Source organism: Rhamphochromis sp. 'chilingali' (assembly GCF_963969265.1).
Source record: "Rhamphochromis sp. 'chilingali' genome assembly, chromosome: 5".
NCBI classification, from domain to species: domain Eukaryota; kingdom Metazoa; phylum Chordata; class Actinopteri; order Cichliformes; family Cichlidae; genus Rhamphochromis; species Rhamphochromis sp. 'chilingali'.
This window is the reverse complement of record NC_137932.1, coordinates 3237465-3265007: the sequence shown is the minus strand read 5'-3', so window position 1 is coordinate 3265007 and position 27543 is coordinate 3237465. Positions and strand designations below refer to the sequence as shown.

Here is a 27543-nt window from a genome sequence, read left to right as displayed (position 1 = left end):
TATTTATTTGGCTGGAATATTTGTTGTATCAGAGCATGAGCATTGCTTCAAAATATGCTCCATGAATTACAACCCCCCCCAAAAATTCACACTTTGTTACCATATGCTGTGATTGGGCATCTGGCATCCCTCTGTGTGCATTGATGTGAAGGTGAAATCTGGTTCGACTTAACCATTTGGCAAATGTGGGCCTAAACAAGCATGTATTTCAGTTGCGTGGCTGTAAAGACCAGATAAAGAGCTGAAGCCCTATGTGGAAATAATTTGCCCATAAAATTCATAGATAATACACGTGTGTTATTTTGTGTGTTTTATGGCTCCGTCCTAAGATAATGCACGAGATAAAAGAGCCACGGTTTATTTAAAGGCGTTCACACATCAGTGTGATTTCTTTTGATGAGATTTACTCATTTATTGTTAAGTTTACTTATCTGTCTGACTTCACACAGTCAATTTGAAGTGTACAAAGACCAGGAAAAAAAGCCCCTTTATTCTCACCAGAGAATTTGAATACCTTTGTGGGATGAAAACCATATCATTAAGTGCACCGCAGAAATAGAAGAGGCATCGTATTCCATTACCATGTACATCTGCTTAACTCTTGACTTTTTTTCCCCCAGAATCCACAGGATGTGTACAGACCAGTGTTAAAATCTACCCTCAGCCATTGCAAACGGCCAAATTGCCTTGTGATTAACGCACAATAAAAGAATGTGATGGCTTAAAGAAGCTGCAGGAAAAGCTGCCCAGTGAAAGATGGGTGTATGGCGCACTCTGTAATTAAGCCAGTCTGCACTTGATGAAAGTAGATCACACTGGCGGGCCATGGCTTCACAGCCAGTTTGTTTTTACGACATAATTACAGTCCAAATCAAATGAGAAGATTTAATATTGCACCACAACGAGCATGTGTCCAATGTCAACAATGACACTGACCCCCCTGAGGCAAGGTGTGCATGTGTATGAGTGTGAGGGTGTGTGTGTGTGTGTGTGTTTGAGGGAGGGGGGGGGGCAGGTCAGGCGTCAGGAAGCCGACAGCACAGAAGCTTCCCCACCACAGCAGCTATCTACCTGTGTAGGAGCCTACCTGGGAGGTCTGACACCAGTGGAATTACACTGACAGTGGGACAGAGGGGAGTAGAGAGGAGGAAGAGTTTATCTAAGAAATAGAAAGAAGGAAGAAGGAGAGGGGGAACTCGACGTATGAGGAAAAAAATGATCAAGAAGAGGTTAATCTAGCTGAAGGACAGGAAGGAGAGGAAACAGAAAACAAAGAGCCGAGAATGAAAGAAGCGATGTTATGAGCAAGTGATGAAGTGACTGAATGAAAAGAGAAAGAGAAGCAGCAGACTTTAATATGCAGACAGCGAGGGTGTGGCTGGAGCGTAAAGATAAATAAACGTTTTGCTTGACTGTGTCTCCATGGTGAGGTGTCGGCCAGTGGTTAGGAGGACTTATGCAGTCACGACCCACTAAGTTTGTATAAGCGCTTAAAAAACCCGAATCACTCGAGGACAAAAAGGGGGAAAAAATCACTGTTCAAGTGAAAAGAGCGTTTGTGAAAATAACGGAAACTCTAATGACTAATTGTCAAACAATAGATTTCAGGCTTACTGTAGCCGAGGAATCCTTTGAATATAGGTTGGAGCAATTATAGCATCTGAAAGTTGTCATTTCTGTTTTGAGGTGAGTGCTGTTATGATGCTTGACGACATGGTTATGCTGTAAACGACCAAAACCTCCCACTGAGCGGCTTTTGAGTTTTCTTCCCACTGTAAAAAAAAAGTCTGCATTTCCTGTCCTCTAGTTAAACACTCAACACAACCACAAAGCCTTTGTTCCTCTGGGTCAGATTCTCCCAGAAGAGAGAATCGTCCCCAGCCACAGCTGTTGAATGACCACCATCGACCACACTGCTTTCTGTCTTCTGACCACCCTTCTAAATTGCTCTTCTCTCTATCCAGTCCTCCCTCCACCCTTCCCCTACTTCCATGCCTCTTTCCACCCCTTTTTCCTTCTTTTCCCAAGAGCAGCCAGCTGGGCTGGATTTACTCTGGTCGGCATGTCGCAGGGCGAAGCGCCGTCTGCTCTTTGGGCGGGCAGCGTCATTTGACTGGGTCCTGGTCAGGGCTGGCAGATTACTAACTGGATATCTACAGAGAGGCCAGTGGGGCCTGAGCCCTGTCATCCACTGGAAAGCGGGGTCTCTGCGGTGACCCCGTGGTTCTGTGGGGCCCAGGACACGAACCACAATCCCTGCTGACACCCTGTTCTCCGAGGACGCGGTTTTACTCCAAATCGTGATTTCCCATCAACTGCTCCGCGACAGACTGTCTGTGACTGCAGGCCTCTGCCCAGCGCTTTCTAGCGAAGAGGATACAACGCCACCTCACTAGCGGTGCTTGTGGCCACATTTCCCCCACGAAGCTGGGCACGCAGGAGGGGGCCTTCTTCTGCACGAGCTTAAAAGAGAGCTTTTTAAACTCGTGTGACATGTGTACTGTGAGCCGGTGTCAGAGAAGTGGCTGGGATGTCTTTGATTACATGGAGAGCAGCCCTTTTGAAAAAAGAGACAGTTCAATATGGGCACAAGGTTGCACCAAAATAAGCTGTATAATAAGATGTTTAGGGTTGTAACGTGATTTACAGTTTTGCAAGTGGAAACTCACAGCTTTGTATTCAAACTTGTCCATCTGAAAAGAAAATGTTTAGGAAAACCATAGAAAACGCGTCCGCCATGTAGTTGGTGAGAAATAGTCTGAGCAAATATTAACTTTGATCAATCTATTTGTATTTTATTTCTGTCATTAAAAACATCTGCAGCCACAAACAATCGCACAGTCACACTGTTCCAATTGTTATGTCAATAGTTATGCCATTGCTAGGATAAGAGCTGTGGGAATGTGACATCTTCTCAACATGCACATTTCTGCTGACCAGAATCATCAACATGGTACCCAGATGTCAGCCTTCAGGCACAAACACACACACAGAGTCAGCAAAATCACAGTCAGATTTCTTCAAGCACCAAATCCATCATCTGAGTATTTGTAGCTTCTTATCTGGCAATCCAGAGAATATTTTACAGTAATAATCACATTTTACACACCGAATCGCTCGCAACTTTGGGACATTTTGTTTCGGCCTTTGCGCCGAGAGCTCCTCCTGATTCGACTTTCTCACACAAACCCACCCAGCGCGCGCCTCTTTTCCTTACGTTACTCCACCACCTCCGCCCTATTGTGGCGTTTCTCCTCTCCCTTCTCGAACTTTCTCTTTGAGCACGCGCGTCCTGCACACGCACTATTTCTGTTATGCTATCCAATGGCCTGGAGGCTCAAGTGAGGACAGACTTGACTGCTGTTGGCCTCATATCAAGAAATACCTGATGGGTCCCTGCACTCATGCCAAGACTCATTTATGAAGCGTGAGACCGTCAACAGCCATCTTCAGAAATAAAAACCTATGAGTCACATTCATAGCATTACTCTCAATAAGAACAAAGGAGTTCTACTAGCAGTTATCGCTGAGGTTCCATGTAAGGTGTTTTGTTTACCCGTGAGCTGGTGTGCTAGCGCGCTGTGAAATATGGTTTATCAGATTCTAATCAAGATTCTGTACTTACCATCCATCTGTGTCTTGTCTTGCCCCAGCCTTCGGCCAAATGTCTGCGAGGCAGCGAGATTTCTCACTGACAGCATGATAGGTATTTCTTGAATTTCAACCATAAAGATATCAACTTGGAGAGATCCAGCTGAGACTGCAGTTCAGTCAGCAGGACATTCAATTTCAATTCAATTCAATTTTATCGGTCGTGGCAGATGGTTGCCCCTCCCTGTGCATGGTTTCTTCCTGTCAAAAGGGAGTTTTTCTTTCCCACTGTTGCCAAGTGCTTGTTCATAGGGGGTCATCTGATAGTTGGGGTTTTCTCCCTATTATTGTTGGGTTTTCACTTTACAATCTACCCCACCTTGAGGTGACTGTTGTTGTGATTTGGTGCTATATAAATCTCGAGATTGAACATGACTGATTTAGTAGGAGATTTCTCTCTTCCACTGTAAGCACAGGAAATATAACTTAAAACTGGACAGCATCAGAGAAATGCTTAATTATGCACTTATAGTATCTCACAAAGAATTTGACATATCCAGCAGCGCAGTAGTCCAGCTCGCCATGCACAGTGTCATAACCCTTTTGAATATGTTTTGTCTTCTGTTGTTGTGAGTCAGAATGGATTATCTGATCTGGCCTTCTTTTATTGTCTTCTGTTCCAGCAGTTTCACTTCATACTTAAATATGATCATAAGACATGACTCCTTGCTTTAACAGTTTACCACATCAGTAATATCCGTAATCGGTGGCCAGAGTTTGGTGTGTTTTTTTTTTTTTTGTTTTTTTTGACAAAATGCAATAAAGCATATAAGGATAAGCAAAGATTCACTGAGGAGTAGGAATAATGTTTTGGCTCATCAGTCCATGCAGGGCCATAATGGTGGCTGGAGCCTATCACAGCTGCACACTCTGCACAGGTCCAATCAAGTCCAACCATTCATATACAAACAGCAACTTTAAAGACACAGATTAACCCATCGTGCATGTTTTTGGACCGTGGAATCAAACCTTTCTTTCTATAAACATTTAGATTAAAGGTAAGAGTAATTGGGTTTCTGTTTGGCTGGCGTGTGCTTTGTATAGTTTTCATTCATGTTGCAATCTGCAGATCAGCAGCACACTTGGAACCAACATCAGATTATGAGGTTATACTAAATTATGAGCAGCTGTTTCTGTTGGTTTGTACATAAGTGTATGCAGAAGTCAGTTTCTCGTGTGTGTCGGCCCAGCGAAATGATTTAAAAAATAACTTTTTCTTAATGCCTTACAGAGATGCCTGCCGCAGTTCCGAAAATGGATGACTATTCACATTTTAGACGTGCACTAAAATTAAAAGTCGCGCACAGTAGCTGTTCCACGGCCGCGTCCGAGTCAAAGGAAGAAGAAATAATCAGAGAGGAAAATTGTTTCAATCATAGAGCAATTGCAACATTTATTGAAGTGTTGGCTTTCTTGTATTGATTTTTCAACACATTACAAAAATACATATATGTTCAAAACAGCAGATGTGTACTGTTCTGAAATCACTTATTTTTTCACAAGGATGCACCCCCCTCCCCCCACCCTCGCCCCAAAAAAAGAGAACAAGGAAACTATTTTGTACAAAGAGTGTAAGTGAAAGTTGTGAAAAGTGAAATATGAAAATGTATTTAAAATTACATTTTAATGTGCTAGCACAAGACCTTCAACCAACCATGAGGATAAACACCAAAAAAAAGAAGAAGAAGAAGGAGTCCATGAATGTCTGATAAAATGATTCGATAAAAGTATTCCTGCACAAAACCACTGTATTCGTTTTTCTCAGTTTTGAAAATCATTTTATTTTACACCCGTGGAGCATAGCTTCACCAAAAAACAGCAAATTCATTAAAAAAAAAAGAAAAGTGAAAAAAAAATACTTAAAAAGATGAAGATACCAAAAGTCAATAATGGCACCACTGTTAGAAAAAAAATGATAACCTGGCATGATTCTGCAATATTACATTAAAAAATAAACCAAAAAATCTGTTCATAGAGTGAACAAGCAATCATACAGAAATATATTCATGTAGATAAAATCCCTCCACCAGGACAATCATACAAAAACTGCTATGGCATTCAAATCATTTGAGAAAACATTGGAGGAAAACAATAGTTTATTATCATTTTTAAACACTTACACAGAGTATTTCATTAATGGCATACTTCAACACTGTAAACATATTGTAAGACTGAATGTCCATGTGTGTGTGTGTGTGTTTGGGACACTGTGAGGGCTCCACTCTTCCAGTTGCACGACTCACTTTGGCCTAAGTCTGAAACTGGGCTTTCGGGGGAACGTGCGCGTTCTCGACAGAACCTTGATTCTTTTGCAGTCGTGCGTCAACACGTGTAAGCAAACTGAAAGTAGCTCTTCAGGCAGTCTCGCTTTTCAAGTCGATTTGATAAAATATGTCAAACTAGCAGGTAAGTTTGATAGTTGGGATTTTCTCCCTATTATTGTATAGCCTTGTATTAAGGCTGTCGAGCTCTTCATAAGCTTATGAAGAGCTCGACAGCTTGCTCCTTTTCGAAAATCATTAAAAGAAACAAAGAGCGCTTTGAATTCAAGGTACCGCGTAGTTCAGTTTCTTTAAAAAACTAAATGGCACAGATAAAATCTGAAAATAGGCCAAAATGGGAGGTCAAATCTTCAAGTGACAATGCTTTTGATGATTGAGATTTGCAGTAGTAAAATGAAAGATGTATTCTCAATCTCCTTTCATGTGGCTTTGCTGTCTCCCTCCCCTCTCACGCTCACTCTGTCTGACTCTGATGGTCTGTTATAAGATGTGGCGAGTAGATGTGCATTTGGTTACAGAAAAAAAATACACTTTTCATATGCTCCCAATTTCATTTGAATGACTATTCTCCCTGGTCAAGGTCTTGCTCTCTCTCCCTCCATTTCTTTCTCTCGCATCTCCATTTCTCAGTTCCAATCTTTCATTTTATGCTCTGAGAATAGCCCCCTACTCAAGGTCGGCCGGCCATCCCTTAGTGCAGCTGTGCTCAAAATTATCATAACTCATTCAGCCTCTCTTTATATATATATATATATATATATTACAGATTCATTTCAGAATGAACGATGCAGAAAATAAAAACTCCAATCCCCAGAAGACACGAACTCGCACACTGTCTCAAAATCTGTTACTGACAGTTAAACCCGTATCACTTTGTGAGGCGAATGAACAGGCTTCCCTTTAAAAGCAGCGCTAATACACGAATCTGAGCTAGTGAACTGTGAAAAGACGCCGTCACAGAGAAGGGCTTAGAGCGCGCCGCCGAGAGGAGAACGCACGCCCAACACGGACTGATATGAATTTCATCTGAAACCATTTTGTGCGCCGTGAGGGGAACACAGGAAGTCGACCTGGGTCAGAGAGAGTCGCCGTGCCAGACATGAGTGGGAGATGGAGAACGATTTAGAGAGTGTTGAAGCAGGTTTGGATTAACAAATTACCTTTAAGTAAAGCACACATCAGGTGGGGTCGTGGGTACTCGGACAGTCTGATAAAGCAATAATGTATGGTAGTTACATTTAGCATATACTGTGGATGACGCAAGCAGCTGGTCTTCTGATTGTTTAGTCTCGGCCATATTTCATGGTCAGTCAGGGCTACTTTTACATATATAAAAAAAAATAATATATTTACAAACCATAAACAGGACTGTTCTCCTTCTCACATTAATCACAAGTAGTCTCAATTTATTCAACATATTAAATATGGTGGTTTTAACCTACACTGGGAATGTACTGAGCATCAGTTAAGGGTTTCTCCATCAAGTGCAACCTTTATTTATGTCCTTTGTGAAGCAAGGACAGCAATACAGTAACTGCATTTTCAAATTATTCACATGCCAATGTTGAAAAGGACAAAAAATAATAATAATTCCCTGAATAAATTAATAGGAACTCACCAGATCTCTAAGGTAATGCTGGATTTTTTTAAAAATCCGCCATATTGTTTTATTGTCAGGCTGACATTCAGTGCTTTGAGCCTGTACGAAGGGAATGGATTGTAGTCCGCTGCTGCAGTTAATATAGAAAACAATTATTTATTTATTTATCTTACTTTTAAAAGCTATCTGCTTCACACAAATTTATTCTCACTTGATAATAAGCTTCCTTACAGGAAAAAAGAATGAAAATTTGTATTAAGGGTGACTTCTTTTATCACATTTTTGTAAAGAAAATTCTATTTTTTTTAAGCACATTTCAAAACTAACTCCATATGAAATCCCACAAAGATGTACCTGCACATGCCAAATATCATTACAAAAATCCAATAAATACAGAAATTATTGCACAGTAGAAAGGCTCCATGGATTCCTAACTGATAAAATCCTCAGACGGTTTGCCAAGAAACACCTAGTTAGGCATTCTAGGCAAGTTCTCATTAAAGTTTCCCTTTGTTTATATTCTCAGGTGGCAGTTTCTGTGACGAGGAAAAGAAAGAAGAAAGAAAAAAGGATGAACATCAATCATCAATCAAAACATTTTCTAGAGAGATTATCCAGCCAAGCCCCATTGCAGAAAGTGGTTATAAGGATTTTGTGTGTGTGTGTGTGTGTGTGTGTGTGTGTGTGTGTGTGTGTGTGTGTGTGTGTGTGTGTGTGTGTGTGTGTGTGTGTGTTTGGGTACACTGTATGCTGTGTAACTAATGGTTGCTGGCTTAACTTCTGTCTGCTTGCTCCAATTTGACCTCGCTGGCCATCAAGTGTTCACCATGCCATTTCTTCATGTGTTTCTCCAGTGTGCTGTAGACACTGAAGGGCATGTGGCAGATGTCGCAACGGTATACCTCTTTTCCATATTGCCCGTGGGTCTTCATATGGCGCGTCAGCTTGGAGCTCTGGGCGCAGGCGTAGCTGCACAGGTCACACTTGTAGGGCCGTTCCCCCGTGTGGCTGCGTCGGTGCACCGTCAGGTTGCTGCAGTTCTTGAACACCTTGCCGCAGAACTCACAGGTGTCATTCCTCCTCTCTTTGGAGCTTGGAGGCCTGCCAGGTCCGGGTCCCCGCAGGAGGTGTGGGGTGCTGCTGCCACTGCGCCCTGAGGCACTCCCGCCTTCCATTAGCTCCCCAGGTGGGGTGGAGAAACGGAGGCTTCCCGTTTCTGAAGAGGAGTGCTCCGAGGAGGTGGCAAACGGCGACTGACGGGAGTCAGTGAATCCCAAGAAAGGTTCTCTGATGAAGTGGCGCGAAGCAGCGTAGCCAGCCAGCAGCTGAGAGTAGACGTTTTCCGGGGAAATGAGAGGTATGGTCGGGGGAATCTCCAGCTGTTCTTTCTCGATCTTGATCCTCTTGTTGTTGGAGGGGCTCGGGCTGGTGATGGGGGTGGGCCGCCTCTGGAACAGCCCGGGAAAGCACTCTGCTTCAGATACGCTGATTCTGCCATTCATCACAGGCCTCTGGTCCTCCTGCTCCTCTCGCTGTCTGTCAGGTTCCCTCTCATTTTCTCGTTCTCGTTCTCCTTCAACCCCCTCTCCGCCGTCGCCGTTAGGTTGTCTCTCCAAGCTTCTCTTGTTAGGGTTAAGTCTAAGGTGATTGTCCAGATGGTTGTAGGGGTGCATGATGCCCACCCCACCACTGTCGTTTACTCTATCCCCACTCGGGGGCTTCTCACTGGGAGACTGTCTTGAGCCATTTTCTCTGTTCTGGGTGAACTCTTGGGAGTCCTCGCTTAAGTTGGAATCTGGCCGACTGCCATTTTGCAGTTCTTCCTCCTCTTCCTCTTCCTCCTCCTCTTCTTCTTCCTCTTCTTCCTCCTCCTCCTCATTGTCCATCCCCATTCCTCTTGCATCTCCCTCCCTATTCTTCTCTTCACCCTCTCCCCCCTCCCCTCTATTTCCCTGTTCTGGTGAGCCGGTTATGGCCCCAGACTTGTTGTGCATATGTGTCTTCATGTGCCTTTTAAGCTTGCTGGCCTGAGAGCAGGCGTGATCACATAGATGACACTTGTACGGCCTCTCACCTGTGTGACTGCGTCTGTGGACGATCAGGTTGCTCTGGAACTTGAAAATCTTGCCACAGAACTCGCAGGATTTCGATTTCCCCGGGGCCTGGTTCTGACCCTGTGTGTCAGGAGGGCTTGAAGAGCCGTGTCCCCCCTGAGAGGTGGGTGGCTGAGGGGGATAGGTAAGAAACGGCGAGAGCTGGGATCCGGGCTGGAAAAGCGTGGGACTCAGGAGGCGATGCATGGGTGGCACACGGTTGGGTGAGAGAGGAGGCGTGGGTCCACCGTTGTTGGTTGTGTTGCCTGCCAGTTCCCTCAGCCGACGGGAGAAGTCCATGGGCGGGTGCTCCATGGGGGTCATTCGCATCACCCTCTCGAAGGCACTGGGGTGCTGTGACAGCAGCCCCATTTCCTCTGGGCCCAGCCGCTCACGAGGTGGTCTTGGGGGAGGCGGTGGGCTGACAAAGGGCGGTGTCGCGGGCAGCCGCGTCTCCATGTAACCCGGAGGATGGGGGTGATCCCTGAGCTGGGGTCCAGCCATGCGGAGGAGGTGGAATGGGTTGCTGGCATCACCAAGGAAAGTGGGGAGAGGGGAACGGGGCAAGGCGTCAGCTCCTGGGGGTGGAGGAAGAGCCATGCGGGGAGTGAGGGAGCAGTTGACTGGGTGGTTGTCCAGGTAAATGCGGATGCCATGGGTGTGCTGGGCGTGCTGAAGCAGAAACCAGGCACTGGTGAAGGTCTGCTTACACGTAGTACAGATGTAGCTGGATGGCTCATCTTTTTCTGTGGACCAAGAGAGGAAAAAAATCACCATCAGTGATGAAACAAGAAACTCAAAAATCATTTTTTTCCTTCGACAACTAAACCAACCCATAATATTTTATTAAACACAAGCAAATGAACTGCGCATTGTTTTTCGGTGTGTGAGTGTGAGTGTCTTCTGTGGGCTTTTGTGTTGTCTCTGTGTGTGTAGTGTATGAAATACATGTGCAGTCAGGGCATGTGTCTACAGGCTAGTGTAGGTGGCAGGTATTGCCCTTAGGCCATAGCATATTATGCTAATTCTAATGTCAGCTTGGCTTTAATATACAGATCCATCTCGTCTACTTTGTCATTTCCATATGAAGAAAGGGTAGGCAGCAGTGGAAAAGGGGGAAGAAGGGAGGTGGGGGCGGCAGCTGGGGAAGGGAGGTGAGATGTGGAACTAGAGAAAGAAAGCCACTCAAAAGGAAGGAAGGAAGAGCGAGACGACGTGTAAACAGCAAGAGCCGACACTGTATCCACATTAAATAAAGCTCTACGTCACGGATGTAATAACAGCAGTAAAGTGATCTGTTGTGACTCCGCATGCAAACACATGCACAGAGCTATATGCCACACACTGACAAATTGGCCCTTTAAATGTTGAGACTTAATAATGCCAAATGAATCTATCAGTCACTGTGGCGTGGCCCTGTCAGCCTGCTTGTGACTCATAAAAAGGGCCTTCGTAGAGATTCATCTAATTCAACACAGGCTCGTGCTGGAGAGGCATTTCCACATTTCTCGTGTTTGCTCACAAACCATCTGCATCTACTTTATCATCAGTGGCTACCGCGAGCGGAGTCGAGTTGGTACGGTGGTCCCAAAGTTTGAAGCCCGCCAGGGACAAAACAAAGACGGGGAAGTTAGTAGCGCTCAAAGTTTTGTGTGATCAAGAAAGCAGTCCTGAACCATTGGCTGACGAATATAAAACACACATTTCCCCTTTTTCCCATTTCCTTTTTCACTCATCGTCTCCCTTCTCTCTACACCTCTGTACACACTCGCACAGATTCACACATACACTCGCGCTGTGGAGAACAGATGAGCGAAAGCTGATGTTGGATCAGTGTCTAGTACAGGAAGCTGATTTGGCGGTGTGATTGGTTTGGCTTTCCCCAGGGGAGAGAGGGTCAGAAAGAGTTAATGAGGGGCTCATTTACTGATTCTGTCTGTTTTTCTCTGCTATTAGTGGTGCTCTGGTGTAGCCATCGCTCTCGCTATTTGTGTGGGGTGGGACACGACCTGACTCCCGCTACTTAATGCGTATGCTCGAGCGTGTGTTTGTGAACGTGTGTGCGGACATGTATGTGGATGTATTTTTTTTGCGTACGCCTGTGTGTATGTGTGGGGCGAGTGGCGGGCTGCCTGCCCGTGTTTAGTTTGGCTAAGCTTCACACGGCCGCTTGGCAGCAGAGAGCTGGACAGCTTAACAGCTTGGACGGGGAGAAGAGAGCGAGAGAGGGAAGGGGAAAGGAGGAGGAGGAGGAGAGGGGGTAAGAAGAGAGGTGGAGGGACTTTAAGGGCCAGACGTGCTTGGCTAAACACGCGTGCACGTACGCATACACACAGACAGCACACATACGCACACACGGGGGCTGCTTACATGTCCCCAGGGAGCAAGTTAGGTGTATAGACTGAATAATCTCATCAATGCACAAGGATCAATATTAGATGAAAATGTGAGTTTAAGAGAAGGACTGGTGATTTCTTTTTTTCCAGTTTTGTCTACATTTTTGTCAGCGCACAAGGCCTCATCAGTACAAGTTATCCAATCAAACAACACCAGTCCCACAACCTTCCAGCCCCCCACCGTTACAACAACACATTTGCATCTTGTCATATCTTACACAGCCGTGCCATATGCTGTTAAAGGAAGCGTGGCAGCTAATAGAGTGGCAGCTGATGGCTGCTGCCTAATGACGGCCAAAGACAAATTTCATCAACTTCCCAAACAAGCAAGCAAGGAAGGAAGCAAGCCGGGTGGGGGAGGGGGGAAACCGAGACAGGGGAAAAGAATAGAAAGCAAGTGCTGTGCTGCCAATTTTGGTATCAAGTAAATACGGCACCGGTGTTGTCGATATCGATACCAATACTGTTACTTTTAACCCATAAAGCCAGCTTATGTAATGGAGATCAGTGTGTCATGACTTATGAGATGAATCAATGATTTGCGAGTTCTGAACTCATTTTAACGACCGCTAAATCAATGTGATTTTTACTTTAATAATAATTAATTAACACAACAAAACACAGCTTTTCATATATTTTGAAACTGCGTTTGTTTGGGAGCCTGTCTCTAAAGGACTGTGGCTAAACATGTCATAAACTATAAATAAAATAAACTTGAAAGACAGCAAAAAGAAAAATCAGACATTTTTGTAGTGTATGAGGTGAATAACACAATCTAACACAATTCAGTGAACTCACAGGATAGAAACAAAGTATCAATCCTATCATTCTAGCATCAATCTGATACCAATGCCAGTGTTGGTACATCTAGGAATCACCAAAGGGACGAGAGCGGTAAAACAAAGCCTGCAGCCTCCCTTATGAGTAACATCACAGGGCACTACCTTCTTGTTGCTCGCCGACTACGAGCCATGACACACACAGCTGCACAAATAAGTTATATTACAGACATCCTCTCTCCATTCTTTCCTCTTATATAAAGACTTCCACACATGCTGAGAGAGCGTCGCTCGACAGTGCTCCGGCCAATAAAAGCCTTCATTAAAGAATCACGGTGGGCCGTGTCATGCTTCAGTTTGTGGTAATTACAGTCGTCTGCCTGACACACAGGCAGGGACCCCTCCACCGCTGACCGCCAAGGTCAACTACCAGTTAGAATAGTTACATTCTGCTCTCTACGCGATCGCTGATGCTGGACCTAATCGCCCAATTTACTCCAGCACGCCATGCGCGCACAGACACACGCAGCCTTTACACACACACACACATTCAGCTTGTGTGTGAATGAGACTGAGAAGAGAGGTTAAATGAAATGGAGTCACAGCAGGATTCGGTAATGTGGTACAGTGCATTTTGCTGTTTTTTTCTTCTTCATTTTGCTAGCAATAGTGTGGTTTGTAAATGTTCTAGTGTAATGGGATTCACCTCGAAAAGACTCCCAGCCCAGGTGTTCACTCCAGCAGACTTTTCCCATGAAAGAGAGGAACACAATACAGAACTGAGACCAGCTTAGGAGGGCAACTCTTTGTCCTGTGCAACAAAACAAGGGCTAAGGGCCAGGAGGCCTGGAGGAAGTTATTAAAACATTGGCACATGCGTGGAGCTGAGGTGGGCCAGTAATAATGCTCTCCTTCTCTCCTGGGTTGTTTTTTTTTTTTTTACTAAACCACCAGGCCAATTAACCCAGACTTCGGGGACTAAGATCTGAGCTTTACATCAGATTTTATTCTTTCCAGATTGCCTTTTATAGCCATTATTTTGCCTTAAAAAGTACAAACAAAATGCCAGTGAAGGAAGGGGAGCCATGACATTGACTGCTTGCATATGGCCAGTGTAGTTGGCTGGTAAGGGTTGACGTAGACACCAGGTGTATGGCGGAGACATATGGAGTTGTGTTTAATTCACATATTCCATCTCTCCAGCTTGTCTGATTTATATTTCAAAGCATGGGCTTCCTCCATTTACATTACACTTACATTATGAGGCCTTTATCGGGTGTGCTAATCCACACGGACTTATAATAAGACCACAGAAGGATAACAGAATTCCACAGGCTCAGCCTTCAACGAGAGGGGCAAACAGGAGCCTCTCTGCTGAGTGAGAACAGCGAGTGGATGCTAATGAATCCTCGCTGATGCCAAATTAACTCTCAGAAAGCTCAGGGAAATACAATCATAACTGAAAATAAGTAGCGATGAATTCCAGACCGTCAACTTCTGGACAGCACCAAACCAAACAGCATGAATGAAAAGTGTAGAACAAAGTTGTTTTAATGTAAAACAACCCAAAAAAGAATAACCCAGTGCAGGTTTTTGGTTGTTAACAAGAAAACAACTGGGGTAGAGAGGATGTGCTATACTCGACGTCTCACACACACACACACACACACCCACACACTGCAGCATTCCTGGGGTTCACGTTCGCTGTACTGCTCCAACATTCCATCAAGGGCGACAGAACGCCACAGCGACAGATTTGCATACAGAACAAAGCCGCCCGCCGGCTAGGCCACTGGGACACAAACCTGCGCCCCTGCAGCCCCTCCTCTCCTCTCCACCTCTGTGCACGCACTCACACTGCCTCTGATGCCCGTGCACACGCCTGCACAAGCCCTGGGAGTACGCATGTGTGCACCTGTCAGGGGTTAGCTGACACCTCTGCTGCTGGCAAAGCAGCTTCTCATTAGCATGGCTGTGATCTAGGGGTCCCCAGGGGTCCCAGCCTCCTCACCTCACCCCTTGCCCCCCCACAAACCTCTGCTCCTCTCCTCCTCCTCTTCCTCCTCCTCCTCACTTCTCCCAACTATCCCTCTCGCTCGTCGTCCTCCTCCTCCTTCTTCTGTGCTGCACTCCCTTTCTGCTCTTGATGGCTTGTTTGTCATGAAGCAGACTAATCAGGAGACACAGGGCCACGCAGATCAACTGTGGAAGCCTGTGTGTGTGTGTGTGTGTGTGTGTCTGCTTCACAGGAGATAGGGAGTTTGGACGGTAAACTACAGTACAGCCCCCGCTGACAGTCACACATAGGTGGGTAAAGAAAGAGGGAGATGGAAAGAAAGAAATAAGTGGAGAGACTGTGGAGGGTGGCAGTAGTAGGCAGGGGGTAAGGCTCTCACACAGTGTGGCTGGCTCCATGCTAACTCAAACCAGCTTTAGCCTGCTAACCATATACATCTGTGTGTGTGTGTATGTGTCTGCAGCCAATATGACCAGCTGAAATGCCTGACAGCCTCAGATGGGATTTTAAAGAAACAGCACTCTTTTTAAATTGTGGCAAACTCAGAGCCACACACAAAATATATATAAATATTTATTATGATGTGTTTTACTATGGCCTCCTTTCTTTTTTTAATCTCTTCACTTGTCTGCGTGTTTTCTCTCTTTTCCCTGTCTTTCTTTTTTTCTCACGCACACACTAAGCACCTGTACATGCTATCTGGGTACTCCACCCTGACCCTCATGCCTTTTGCTATGTGGGTCAAATGAACAATATAAGGGATCGGGTATCTCCAACAACTTGATCACAGACACGCACACACACACACTGACTAGGTCCAGCTGCACAGCAATGCATGAGTGGAGGAGGCTCTCATGTAGCACGACTGAGGGAGAATGTTACCGCCATGAGGCAAGCTATCCCAGCCAGGGCACGGAGGACACGCTGTGAAAAATAACTGGCAAGACCTCTCCGTCAGTAAAGAGCTATGACTTTGGCTCAGGTTCTAGGACAAAGAGGGAGAAAGAGGGAACGATATAAAGTAAAAGGGGAGAATAAAAAGAAAAAGGGAGCTCCATAAAGTGCATTAGCTAAGCCCTCTGTGCCATTTCTCTAAGCCTGACTCATCGCTATCAGCTCCTAACTGGTCCCAGCGCCTGTGTGTGTGTGTGTGTGCGTGTGTGTGTTTTGGGGGTCTTTGAACACACTTGTGGGGTCTGCTGTCTATCACGTGATGATGACAAATGGATGACACTCAGTCGTGCTTGTGGTTGAAAGAAGATGCAAGAAAGTCGGAGTGAGATGGAAAAGGGGATTGAAGGAGGGAGGAGAGGAAAAGAAGTGGAAAAAGTAGAACTGCACGCAGCGTGGAAAGAAAACAGAATCGCACTTTGTTTTTGTTGTTTTGTCTTTGTCTTTATCACATGCATTTCAATTTTCAGGCAAAAATTACATCCACTTTAATCTCTTGTTCCATCTCCTACCCATTTTACCATGACACAGAAGCGCGAAAAACAGACAAAACATAAACTTAAAACTTAAAAAAAAGGACCCAGTAGCGGCGGCGTCACCGGGTGGGGGTGATGAAGGGAAAATTCCAACAGAAATAATACGAGAACTCAAAAACCACTTTCACAAACAAATTGAGAAATTGAGTTAGTGGATTCGCACAAGGTTTGTTGAAAATGTCCTTCCCTCTAAAATGGGCAAATACGTCATTCATGAAGGCGGTTTTTACAACCTCCAGTTGTTTTCAAAGTTTAGCCACCTGTAGCCGCCACGTGAATGAGTAAAACGCTCGCCCGTGTCAACATTTTCACACGGAGCAGGTTTCTAAACACTCTTAACCTAGAAAACTGAGCTTTCTAACAAACCCAAGCAATTAATTTTTTTCCTAAAATTACCCAATCAGTTTTACAGCAATCTACTGAAACAGCAAGCGAAACTACAAAGAATTGAGACGAGACTTGAATTGCATCACACGGTCACAATTTATGGGTGTAAATGTTTTTTTACTCATACTTTTACAATGTCCTAAAATAGAAACATCCTGAATATTTTCACGTATTGTCTCAGACATGAGGAGCAAACGGCAGATATCACCGGTTCGTTGGAGGTTTTACATCCAAATGAGTTTCACTTATACCCACAGGGACACTTTGTCCACAGAGCCAATTTGCTATTCAGCGGCGCTAAATAGCAAATTGACTTGTGACATGTGAGCGAAATGTGCGTAATTAAAACAATGTAGGCATTATAAAATGATGTGAAAATGTGAGCTTTAATATGGCGAACATGCTGAAATGTAGTGTTTGTCCTGACTTGTATTAAAGAGCACATCCTTTTGCAAATGGATGAGCCGTCTGCATTGACAGACATATCTTTTGCAATGTTGCTTCTGTGCCTCGGTTTTGTGATGTATGTGTATCTATGTGGCATTCCATGTGCCCTATATGTGTTTGCATGCATGCGCCCCTTGTTATTGTGTGTATATCTCGGTCTACCATTCTGTGAAGGGGTGAAATATTCTTTCAGCAGTAGTAATGATTCCCAGCTGGCTTCTGCCCACTGGAGCCAAGAAGCCAGTCCCGCTTAACTAACAGCCCACAGGAAGACACCAGCATGGCCTTGAATGGAACACAAGTCCTTCCAATCTAATTACCTTACTATAAAACTCGCCTCTTGCATGTCACAAAGGAGAAGACCTTCGTGATCTGAGTTACTATTAATGAACACCTTTTCTATATAAACGATCAATTCTGTTCCCCTATTTCAGGAACAAAGCAGAGGCAACAAGAGAGACTACAACAACGATTGCATGTAATTAGTGCTAGTTCACTAAAGTTGTGTTACGGGAGGGTAAAGTTGGACCACAGATTTACATTTTTCTTATCTAACTCGGGGTCGAAAGGTAGTGTACATATTTGTTCATCAAATATGAGGCTAAAGCCAGGAAATTGTGCACTTGGTTAACAGAAAAACTCAGCACAGCGGAAAAACGGGGAGCTTGGGCAGTCATTTTCACACTTCAGCTCATATGGATTAAATAAACGAGATATAACTTAGAAAGCTTTAAAGCTGACGGGCTTCTCTTAGATTTGTGGTATAGTTGGGTTTTCCAACACGCTCTCATATCATAGTCACATGCGGCCATTTTATCAAACAGGAAACAGCGGTTCGCGTCTCATTTCGGAGGTGTTTGCTTTGCCCTTATTTGCCCTTTGTTTCCATTTGGCTGTTTACCTTTTCTTCTGCTGTTATCTTGTTGGGCTGTTTTTTCAGCTAAAGCATCCATTTTTCAGTTGGGTGATGTTCGTTTTGAGGGCTTCGTGCTTTGCATTTTTTTTTGTGAACTTCTTGGATACATTTAGGAAAATTCACAAATTTAAACCTGGGGTTTAAAAAATCATGCTTAGCACTACCCAAAATGCAATTAAACGTGACCGTAAAGGGCCCCGAAGCATCACATGCATGCAGGCGTCTACAGGGGATGATTTGAGATCTGTTATGCTATTCCCTTAACCAGCATGTTGAGCCACAGATGCCACTGTGTATACCTCGTGTGTATCACTGTGATTTATCACGAAAAAACGCACTGATGCCAGCATTACAGCACAGGAGTGAGCATGTACGGAAATTTTTTTTTTTTTTCTAAAGATCTTCTTTTTAAAGGAAAAATGTTCCAAATCTCTACATGTTGAGATTTTTTGCCTTCAAAGATAAAAGGGTCATGGAATGTGGAAAAAACTGCAACATAGTTTTAAAATTGCTTTTTTTTTCTTAAAACATTTCAGTTTATCAGCTATTGTGTAAATGGATGGTTGGTAAATGTAAAAGTTTATTGAAGGTTTTGTACTTTTTTCACCAACAGAAAGGGAAAATATTTGGAGTTTGATACTTGAGATCAAATTAATTACACTCCACTGCGCACAAAAAACAAGATATCAGTAAAGTTTATTTTCATTATTACTGTCTCTATATGCAAATAAATGAATTAAAACCAATCAGCCTCTGTGCCCCCCCCCCATGTATTTATGCATCTCTCCTAGCTATATAATGTCTTGTGATCCAGTAAAGGCCAGCAGCAAAATGCTAAACGTTATTTGTAGTTGTAGCTGTCATGTCTCCAGGGGGAATTCTGTTTTTTATCTCCTATCAGTTCTGAAGAATGCCTCTGTATGTCAAACCATCTCCTGTCCCACATTGTGTCTAAAAACAAAGCCTCTCAAATTACCTCATGTAAAAAAAATGTAAGCACGAAGATCTGAAAAAAATAAAAATAACTACAGTTCATCGAAACCACATAATCTACCGAAGACTTCTTCTGACACAAGGACAAGTCAAAACAGGATACTAATTTTTTTTCAAACATTTTAAAAGTATTTTGTGGAAATTCAGTGTATTAAATCATTGCTAACCCGTTTTATTAATGTTGAATACATTGTACTATCATTTCTGCGAGCATGACTAGAGTTAATTCATGCCTTTTGTGATTTAACTTATATTTTGCCAATATCAAAATCACTGTTCCATTTTTATAACATGAATATAATGTTGTCTTTTTTATATTTTAAGTAATATTATATATTTTCCTCTCTAATATTTTACAAGTAATTTATGTCAAATGTAATATTAATTTCTGAAGATTGCAGCTGATGTAATCTTTGGTAGTGCTAAAGTAACTCAAAATAGACGATCTTGGTAAGGCCTCCTGGAAGTTACTACATAAATGAGAAATCTTGGTGTTGCTGCTTCACAACAATAAGGAATGTCTGAGTAGAGTTTTTTTTCTTTTCAATATAATTCTATAACTCTGCCACTGGCTCCAATAAGCAGCAGCCTTTGCAGGTAGGGAGAGAGTAGACATAGATGTGCTGTAGATTAGCTGACCTTGGGTACTTTGCTAAGCTAAGAAATTTCAGGTGCATACAACATTTTTTCCAGAGTAAAAAATTCTAAATGTTATCTTGCCAGAAAGGATAGTTTACAAAGCCTGCAGTTGTGGAGAACAAAGACTGCACTCGAGCTGTTTCAAAATGCTGGCAGAAGACATTTATGGATACATTTCAGGTAAAGTCTAAGTAGCAAAGGCTTCGTAAATAATGCTAAGTGCTAATGCTATTCAGCAAGCTAACAGAGGCTAAACTACTAATATTCTGTGTAATTAGATGGCAGAAAAGTAGCAAGAGGTGTCAGTCTAGCTTTTATTAGGCAGATAACATGAAGAACAGGAGCCTGGACAATCCTCTGGTCAGTGTTTAGGGTTTCGAGAGGATTTTAATCTGTACCAAATTAAGAGCTAACAATTCTAAAACAGAAGGAACAAATGACAGGTGTGGGCTTATATGTCGCTAAGCACAGGTGAGGGGAGACACAAAGAGAGCAGAGCATTAGAGGCTGAATAAGGTTAATCTGTTCAAATAATTATCTAGCCCATGTAATCACTAATAGTGGGCGTAAGTGGACAGATACTAATACACAATTCTGAAAATGGTGTTGGCCATTTTTACATGGAGGTTAAAGGTAGCCAGAGACTAACTGGAACATTTTATCCTATATTATCCTATATTATTAGGAAGTATTATCTAGCTAATCTAATGTTTGCACGGATTTCGTTTATATATATATATATATATATATATATATATATATTGTAAAGTAAAATCCTAAAAGTAAAATGTATGTACATACATTTTTTTCTGCAGGATTTAAGCAGTTATGTGCAACATTTACATATCTTACTGCAAAGTGGGACATAATCTCAGTTTTAAAAAAATGGAATTGCAGAACAGCAACAGTCTCTTTTCCTTAGCTTTGACAAAATATTGACATAGAACAATGATTTGTTTTACCCCACATTAATTGAGGCTTTGATGCCTACATCTGTTCTGTGGCAGGATGTTTTAATCATCTGCTTGTATTTCTCTTTGAAAGATTGAAGATGGAAAATAAAAAGCATTTCCTCACAAATTTTCAAAATCACCTGACAAACTATGTTAAAGTTATCTATTTATTCAAGTTTACTTTACCTGTTTATAAACTATAACAGTAAAATCTAATTGCGTTATTCCATGTGTAGATGAATACTTGACCGTTAGTTGGTCATCAGCAGCATGGTGGAGGTATGGTTAGCCCTGTCACCTCACAACAACACAGGCATGATTCAGACCTGCTGACTGTGTTCTGTGCAGGTTCTCTGCCAATGAGAGGATGAGTTTTAGTGGTGTAGAGTTCTCCAGCTTCCTCCCACAGTCCAAAGACATGCATGGAAGGTTCTAAATTGGCTGTAGGTGTGAAGGTGAGCACAAATGATTGCCTTTCTGTGTCAGCTCTGTGATTGACGGGCAATTTTTCCAGGCGAGAAGAAGATAAGAGATTGAGAAGAAGAATAGGTAGGTGGATGGTCATTTTTAAATGGAGAATATTTTATCTGCACTGCATAATATGGTGTTTTTATTCTTTTCTGTGTAGGTCTGCGATGCCAGACTGGGACACAATAGGGACTGATTCTCCTTCACACACCACCTTGTTATTGCCACAGTTTGAAAGATTTGAACGGTACAAGATGAGAAACACCCTGAAGGCCTCAGTGGAGGTAAGCTGAAGGCAAGGCTAAGCTCACCGCCTGTTTGCTGATGATCCATGAAGGCTGTCTCTGTAGAACCTTGAAGTAGAGTTTTCAGAGACGGTCAATCTACGCGGATCTCGTCACTGCACTAGGGCTGGATAAGGTGTCAAATTAAAATTAGGGTTAAAATTAAATTTGGGTGAGATGATCTGTTTATCCCATAAAACTATGCCAGTGTTTGTATCTCTCCAACTTCTACCCCTTCCTTTGCATCTCTCATAATTTTTTTCCTGCAGCATGGTGGGAAAGCAAAAGTCAGTGCAATAAGTAGCAATTCAGAGTTTAAAGGCATACGCTAACAACATGTTAGTTGACAATGGTTCTTCCCACTACACACACCATGAAGAATTAGACTTTTTCTCACTAGGACTCGACAATGGTTCATGTCACCACAGCAAAACCATTAAATCCTTTTTTTAAATATAGTTTTTTGACTTCTTGATCTCGTGCCAGCTGCCATAGTGCCTGTTTAGACTCACTGATGTCATACCACATGGGACTATTGACTTCTTTGTCCAATGTGAACAATATCACTGGCTGGAGGTTTTTAATTTGCACATGCCTTTACATACCAAATGGGTCTCAAGAAAGCAGTGGCTCTCTTCAAAGATTTAGTCGATAAATCTGAACAAGAATCTCACAACCCAACGACCCAGCACCTCTATGTTCTGCAAGCTTTTGTTAGTGGAATCTAGAGGCTTTGACAAGAGCAATATAATAGCTTTAGCTGCTTGTTAAATGGGCTGTTTGTGGTAAACATGCCCTTAAATATAGTGCACACTAAATTGATGTAAGTTTTAAGAAGCAGCTCTTCTGTGTGCCGTTCATTCGCTGTAGGGAATAAACTGACTATAGATAAGTACCTCATACTACCCCACTTCAAAGGAACCAAACTATGCCTAAAGGAGTGAAAACAAAGTAAAGTGGTTGTTATTTTAAAAAATGATGGTGACGTATGTAAAATGAAAATTGAAAAAGCTTCTGGCAAAAAAACAAAAAATAAATATGTTGTGTGATATTGATTTTCGCTCGTGAACACTCACATTAACTTTGGCAGTAAATGCTGAGATTCACATATCCTGTATCACCATTCAGACTGACAATGCAGAGGACTGATTTTTGATCCGTATTTCCCAGCCCTACACCATATCTGTGACGACAGCAGAAGCTCTGAGGTATTTTCAACCTCCACAAGAATTCAGACTTTTCCTGTCCTGTAACCCAGGAGAGGCTGAATGCATTGGCCGTGCTGTCAGCGGAAAAGAGATGACTTACTTTAACCAGAATGTAATTGAGAAATGTGCTGGCCAGTGTTTGGGCAGCATGACAGGGTGGTGTTTTGTTTTAAGTCTTTTTTGACTTGAGTTTTGGTTTATGTTAGGCAGTAAAATGTCTGAACAAATATTAAATGGATTCAGGAGCGTGTATTTGACACACTTCACTGGCATTTCTTTGAGTTTTGAAAATACACATTTTAACTGGTAATGTGATCGATTCACAAATGACAGCATGATAAATACTGAAACTGAGGAATTTGATTGTAAAATATATAAACTCACAAGCTTTAAAATTTGATGGCATCTTTCAAAAGATTTTGGCATGCGGCAGGAAAAGGTTAGCACCTAGTGGATTATCTCACAATTAATAGGGTAAATAAATAATATGATTAGGTATAAAAAGTACATCCCAGAGAGAGATTATCTATGATTGCTAAATGTGTGTACATATGTTTACACACATTACTAAATGGGGTAATTTTCAGCTCCTGCATTAAAAATCCAATGATTTTGTTGTGGAAATAACTGCAAAAGTGAAAGAAACATAACGGGATTTATGACTGCATTATTGGACATGGACTGGATAACCTGCACAAACATGAAGGCCCCATTAATACTGAATCGTACGTCCCTCTGGGGTTGCATCCCGAAGGGTAGAAATCTGCCAAAACAAGCCATGCGGAGCCACCCGCTGTGGAGCAGCAAAAGTCACTCCTTCTTAAATAGAGGGTTTGAAGCATCTTATATCCTGATAGCATCTCTTAAAAAGAAGATCTTGCTTATTTCAGCAAGAAAATGTCAAGTCACACGTGCATGCATTCCAACAGCGTAACTCGACAGTAGTGTTCGTCCTTTCCTGCCACCCACAGAAAACACTCGGCACATTATGAGAGAAAAAATCATGGAATCTGTTAAGCAGCTCAAATCTTAACACAATCAGGAATCATTAAACAGGTTTCTTTCAAAGCTGCAGCAGTCCAAAGGAATTCCAGAGGGTTGTCCAGAGGAGTCCTCTGCTAATCTGGTATCAAATTCAAAATGAGAACAAATATTTCTCAAAGAGTTTAAAAAGAAAATTCATTTTCAATTTTTTTTAATTCAAGATTTTTTTTTAAAATTTACAGATAAATGACTGGTTTCAAAAAGTTTGATAACTACATCGTAGTTTTACCGTGATAACGTGATTATTTTCTAATGTCTCACGTATTATTGGTGCTCTTAAATAGGTTCAGTTTTGCTTTGTGAGTGTTTGGTGGTGTTCACACTTGAAGTCCCCGATCAGTGGTACCTTACTACAGGGGCTAACAGTGACTTTCCTTCTTTCTTTTTTTTATTCCTAGCCAATAAGCAGCGTTAATACATGGATATATCCTGTGTCAAGTGGCTTTTATCTAGTCACACATTACTGATTGTGTGATTTTCAGTGTGTCTGCACTCACAAATTTTTTTAGCATTAGCCGCCAGTGCACCTAACACATTTTTATGAAGGGCTAAGTTTGGCTCCAGACCTCTTTCCCTCTCTCCTTTCTTTCTTTCTCTTTTTCGTTTTTCTCTCTGTCTCTTATCACGGTGATACATTTCCTGCTCCTGGCACGGCTCCTGCATAGCTTATGGTTAAAGAAAGCTTTCATCTATCCAGTGCCTCTAGGACACACACACACACACACACACACACACACACACACACACACACACACACACACACACACACACACACACACACACATAAACACACTCACACCTATACTCACACACACACACATATACAATCACTGGTACAGGCCAGCACTGCCCTGCCAGACCACAGGCCCAGACAAGCTCCGCTGGCACCAATCACCCTGATAACATCTTAGGCTTTATTTCATTTTGGCTTGCTCTGTTTTGCTCTGGGAAAGACCGGCACATGCAAGAGGGCTTTCTGGAAAAGAATAAATTAAGCCAGTATACGGGGAGAGTGTAGCCCCTTAGCCTTGAGCAGTTAACTCCCCTGTCTTCAATGCCATCTATGGACATGACAGTGCAAGCCCTCTTTCATCCCAAGAAAAAAAAGACCAGGCCAGAGCTGATGTTTCTTCTCCATTCTTATAGATGGAAACACAGTTTTTATAAGGTAACATAATAATAAAAGATAATGAATAAGGCCAGAAGGACAACTATGAACCTTTCATCTAGAGGGTGTGTTTGCTCAAAGTGCTGAAGAAATAAATTAAATGTCAGTCCGTTAAATGTCCCCTGTAGTCTGGGTAATTCCAGACTTCACCAAAAAAAGTCTCTAACATGGAGATAATTTTTACAATGTAAAAAAGAAAAAATTTATATTTTATTTTATTATTTTTTTAAGTTTTTTTTTTAGTAGTAGTCATTTCTCATGCAATGGGGTGGAGCCATTCAACCCAGAAATCTGTATCTCAAATCTGAGTGAGTGAATGAAATCAGATGACTGATTTGGTAAGTGAAGAAAACTGACACTGAAAGAAATGAAAGTGTAAAAAACAGAGGCGACGGTGACCTTTGCACCCATGCTTTTTCCTTCCCTCCTTTTTCCTGCTTACAGTAAATCGTTGCTGATTGCGTAGCGTGTAGGAAGAAGGCGGTATTAGTAGCATGTATATCACAGCATTGCTCTAGGAGCACTCCTGATTTATACTTAAGTGGTAGACCAGCATAAAGGCAGCCCGCGTTCAGCACGTGTTTGTCTGTGTCTAGTGTTCTCTCCCGGCATAATTGCTCAAGACAAATAAGTAGATGAAATAAAAGGAATTGCACCATGAAAGGCTTCCAATATCTCTTGCGGTGAAGCAGCCTGCAAAAAAGGGGTGGAAAAAAAAAAACGACATAAACGCTGTCTCCTTATTTTCTTCTCGCGACCATCCCACCCAATCAGAGGCAGGACGCTAATAAGATAAGAGGAAAGGAACAACAGCGGTGTGGCAAGTAGGATTACCCCTGTCTGACTGGCTAAAAAGCACCATCTCTTTTTCTTTTCACAAACACCTAATGCTAGCCCCACTTTTCCTCCCCCAAAGGCAAACACACACAACTTTTCAATAGGAAAATGGGAGCGAAAATTTCCCCGTTTATGTCTGAAAGGGGCATATGATATGTTTACGCACTAATGTCTCCGCGATAGCTGAGCACACATGTGAGGATTTTATCCGCATGTTTACTTGAAGGTTTCTCCGAGAAGTGTTTCCAGAGTGGGAGAAGGTTTATGTGCAAGTTCCCATTTAAGGTCCATGCACGTGTATACTTTAATTATAAGCACTTACTGTAGGTTCTTTAAAAGATTTGCAACATTGCCCATCACTGATAAAAGCACACCTGTTATCAATTGTCACCACCAGCGAGGGGAAGCGAGGGGTAGCTCAAGTTCAGCGGTGGAAACACCTTGATTATAGCTATTTACACAAAGAGCATAAACACATTCAGATTCCCACTGGCACAACGTAAGGTCTTCACTTCCCTCAAACTCTTGCGCCTGTGTCGGAATCCCAAAGCGCCATCATCACTCGCCGTGCGTACGTACACATATATATAGAGCAGGGACCAGGGGTGTGAGGTTCCTAATGCCTCTTCAGTAAGGCCGTTAAGGAGCAAAGAGTCCACACATCTGGAAGACACAGTCAGTCAGCACATGCTGAAAGTTAGCGGTGGCGCTCGCAGTCCAAATTAGTGGCGAGTTTTATTCCCCCGCTGTGGTAGGAAAATATCAAATCTGTTGCCATATGAGTGCCATAAAGCCGGCTCTGGAGTGTTTGATGCCTTCATGTGGGAGCCTTTAAGCCGTGTGTGTATGCCCGCGTGCGTGTTTGGTGGGAGATGCAGGCCTTAATGGAAGATGAGAGTCCCTGTATGAATTCTTGCATGCACATATGTTTTCTATGTGTGTGTGGCTCTTATCAGTTTATGTTTCTACTTTCCTGCACACACATGCAAATGGTTTCTTGAAATCTCTGCGTGTGTGTGTGTGCGTTGGATGCTGTGGCAGTGTGCATGTGCAGCCGTGCCATTTAGCAGCTTGCTTATAGACCTAGTTGACCCTGCTGCATAGAGCAGACAGACAGACACAAGCAGAGTCAGACGGCCCCTGGGGTGGTCCTGTCTGAGTCGCGGTGTTATGGGCCAACAACACTAGGGGCCCATACACAGGCAGGAACACATACGGTAATTGTGCGCACGCACACACACACACACACACACACACACACACACACACACACACACACACACACACACACACACACACACACACACACACACACACACACACAGGCAAAAAAATTAGATTTTAACCACCACAAAGGATTTAATTATTTTAACCTAAATTTAAAGCTGAGGCAGGAACTACATTTGCTGTGTTTTCACAGGTTCAGTATTACTATGCATGTGCAGCTCCTAGAAAACACACAGTCCAGCGTGCTTCTCGCTCTTTCATTAACATGTTAGAAGCTGAAAATTGCAAATAAATAAGTGGCCAATTATTTTTGCTTTCAGCCTGCAACCGCCTGTAGCTGTGCAGAAAGGATGACTTGAGAAGATTTACGTGCAGCTTTGTGCAAAAGCACCAAACAAAAGCGTGCGCGCCAACTCTCCAGACCAAACTGCATAAAATAGAAATACTTTTCTATGCACGTGCTGGACGTATTTTGCAATTGACTTCAGTGTTTCAAATGTAAAACCGAGCCAAACATGTTTTATTTATTAATGCAACTGATACTGTGAATTTGTGTTACTCAGTGTTGTGTGTTTAAATAGAGGAGGGAGTGTTCGCCGTTTTTTTTTCCCCCTGCAGAGGAATAAGGAAATATTTGCCACTCGTAGAAACTAGGAAACACACACAC

At 42.8% G+C, this 27543-nt stretch overlaps 1 protein-coding gene across 3 annotated transcripts in view; it reads right to left on the bottom strand.

The window, feature by feature from the left end:
- Nucleotides 1–5183: 5183 nt before the first annotated feature.
- Nucleotides 5184–27543, bottom strand: part of bcl11bb (BCL11 transcription factor B b) — a 36899-nt gene continuing 14539 nt past the window's right edge. For 2 of the 3 annotated variants that reach the window (XM_080883195.1, XM_080883196.1), the window contains exon 3: nt 5184–10372. In XM_080883195.1, the coding sequence (XP_080739321.1) occupies nt 8307–10372 (2066 nt within the window). In that variant the 3' untranslated portion in view covers nt 5184–8306. The remainder of the gene's footprint in view (nt 10373–27543) is intronic. The other variant, XM_080883197.1, reaches the window with a different exon arrangement.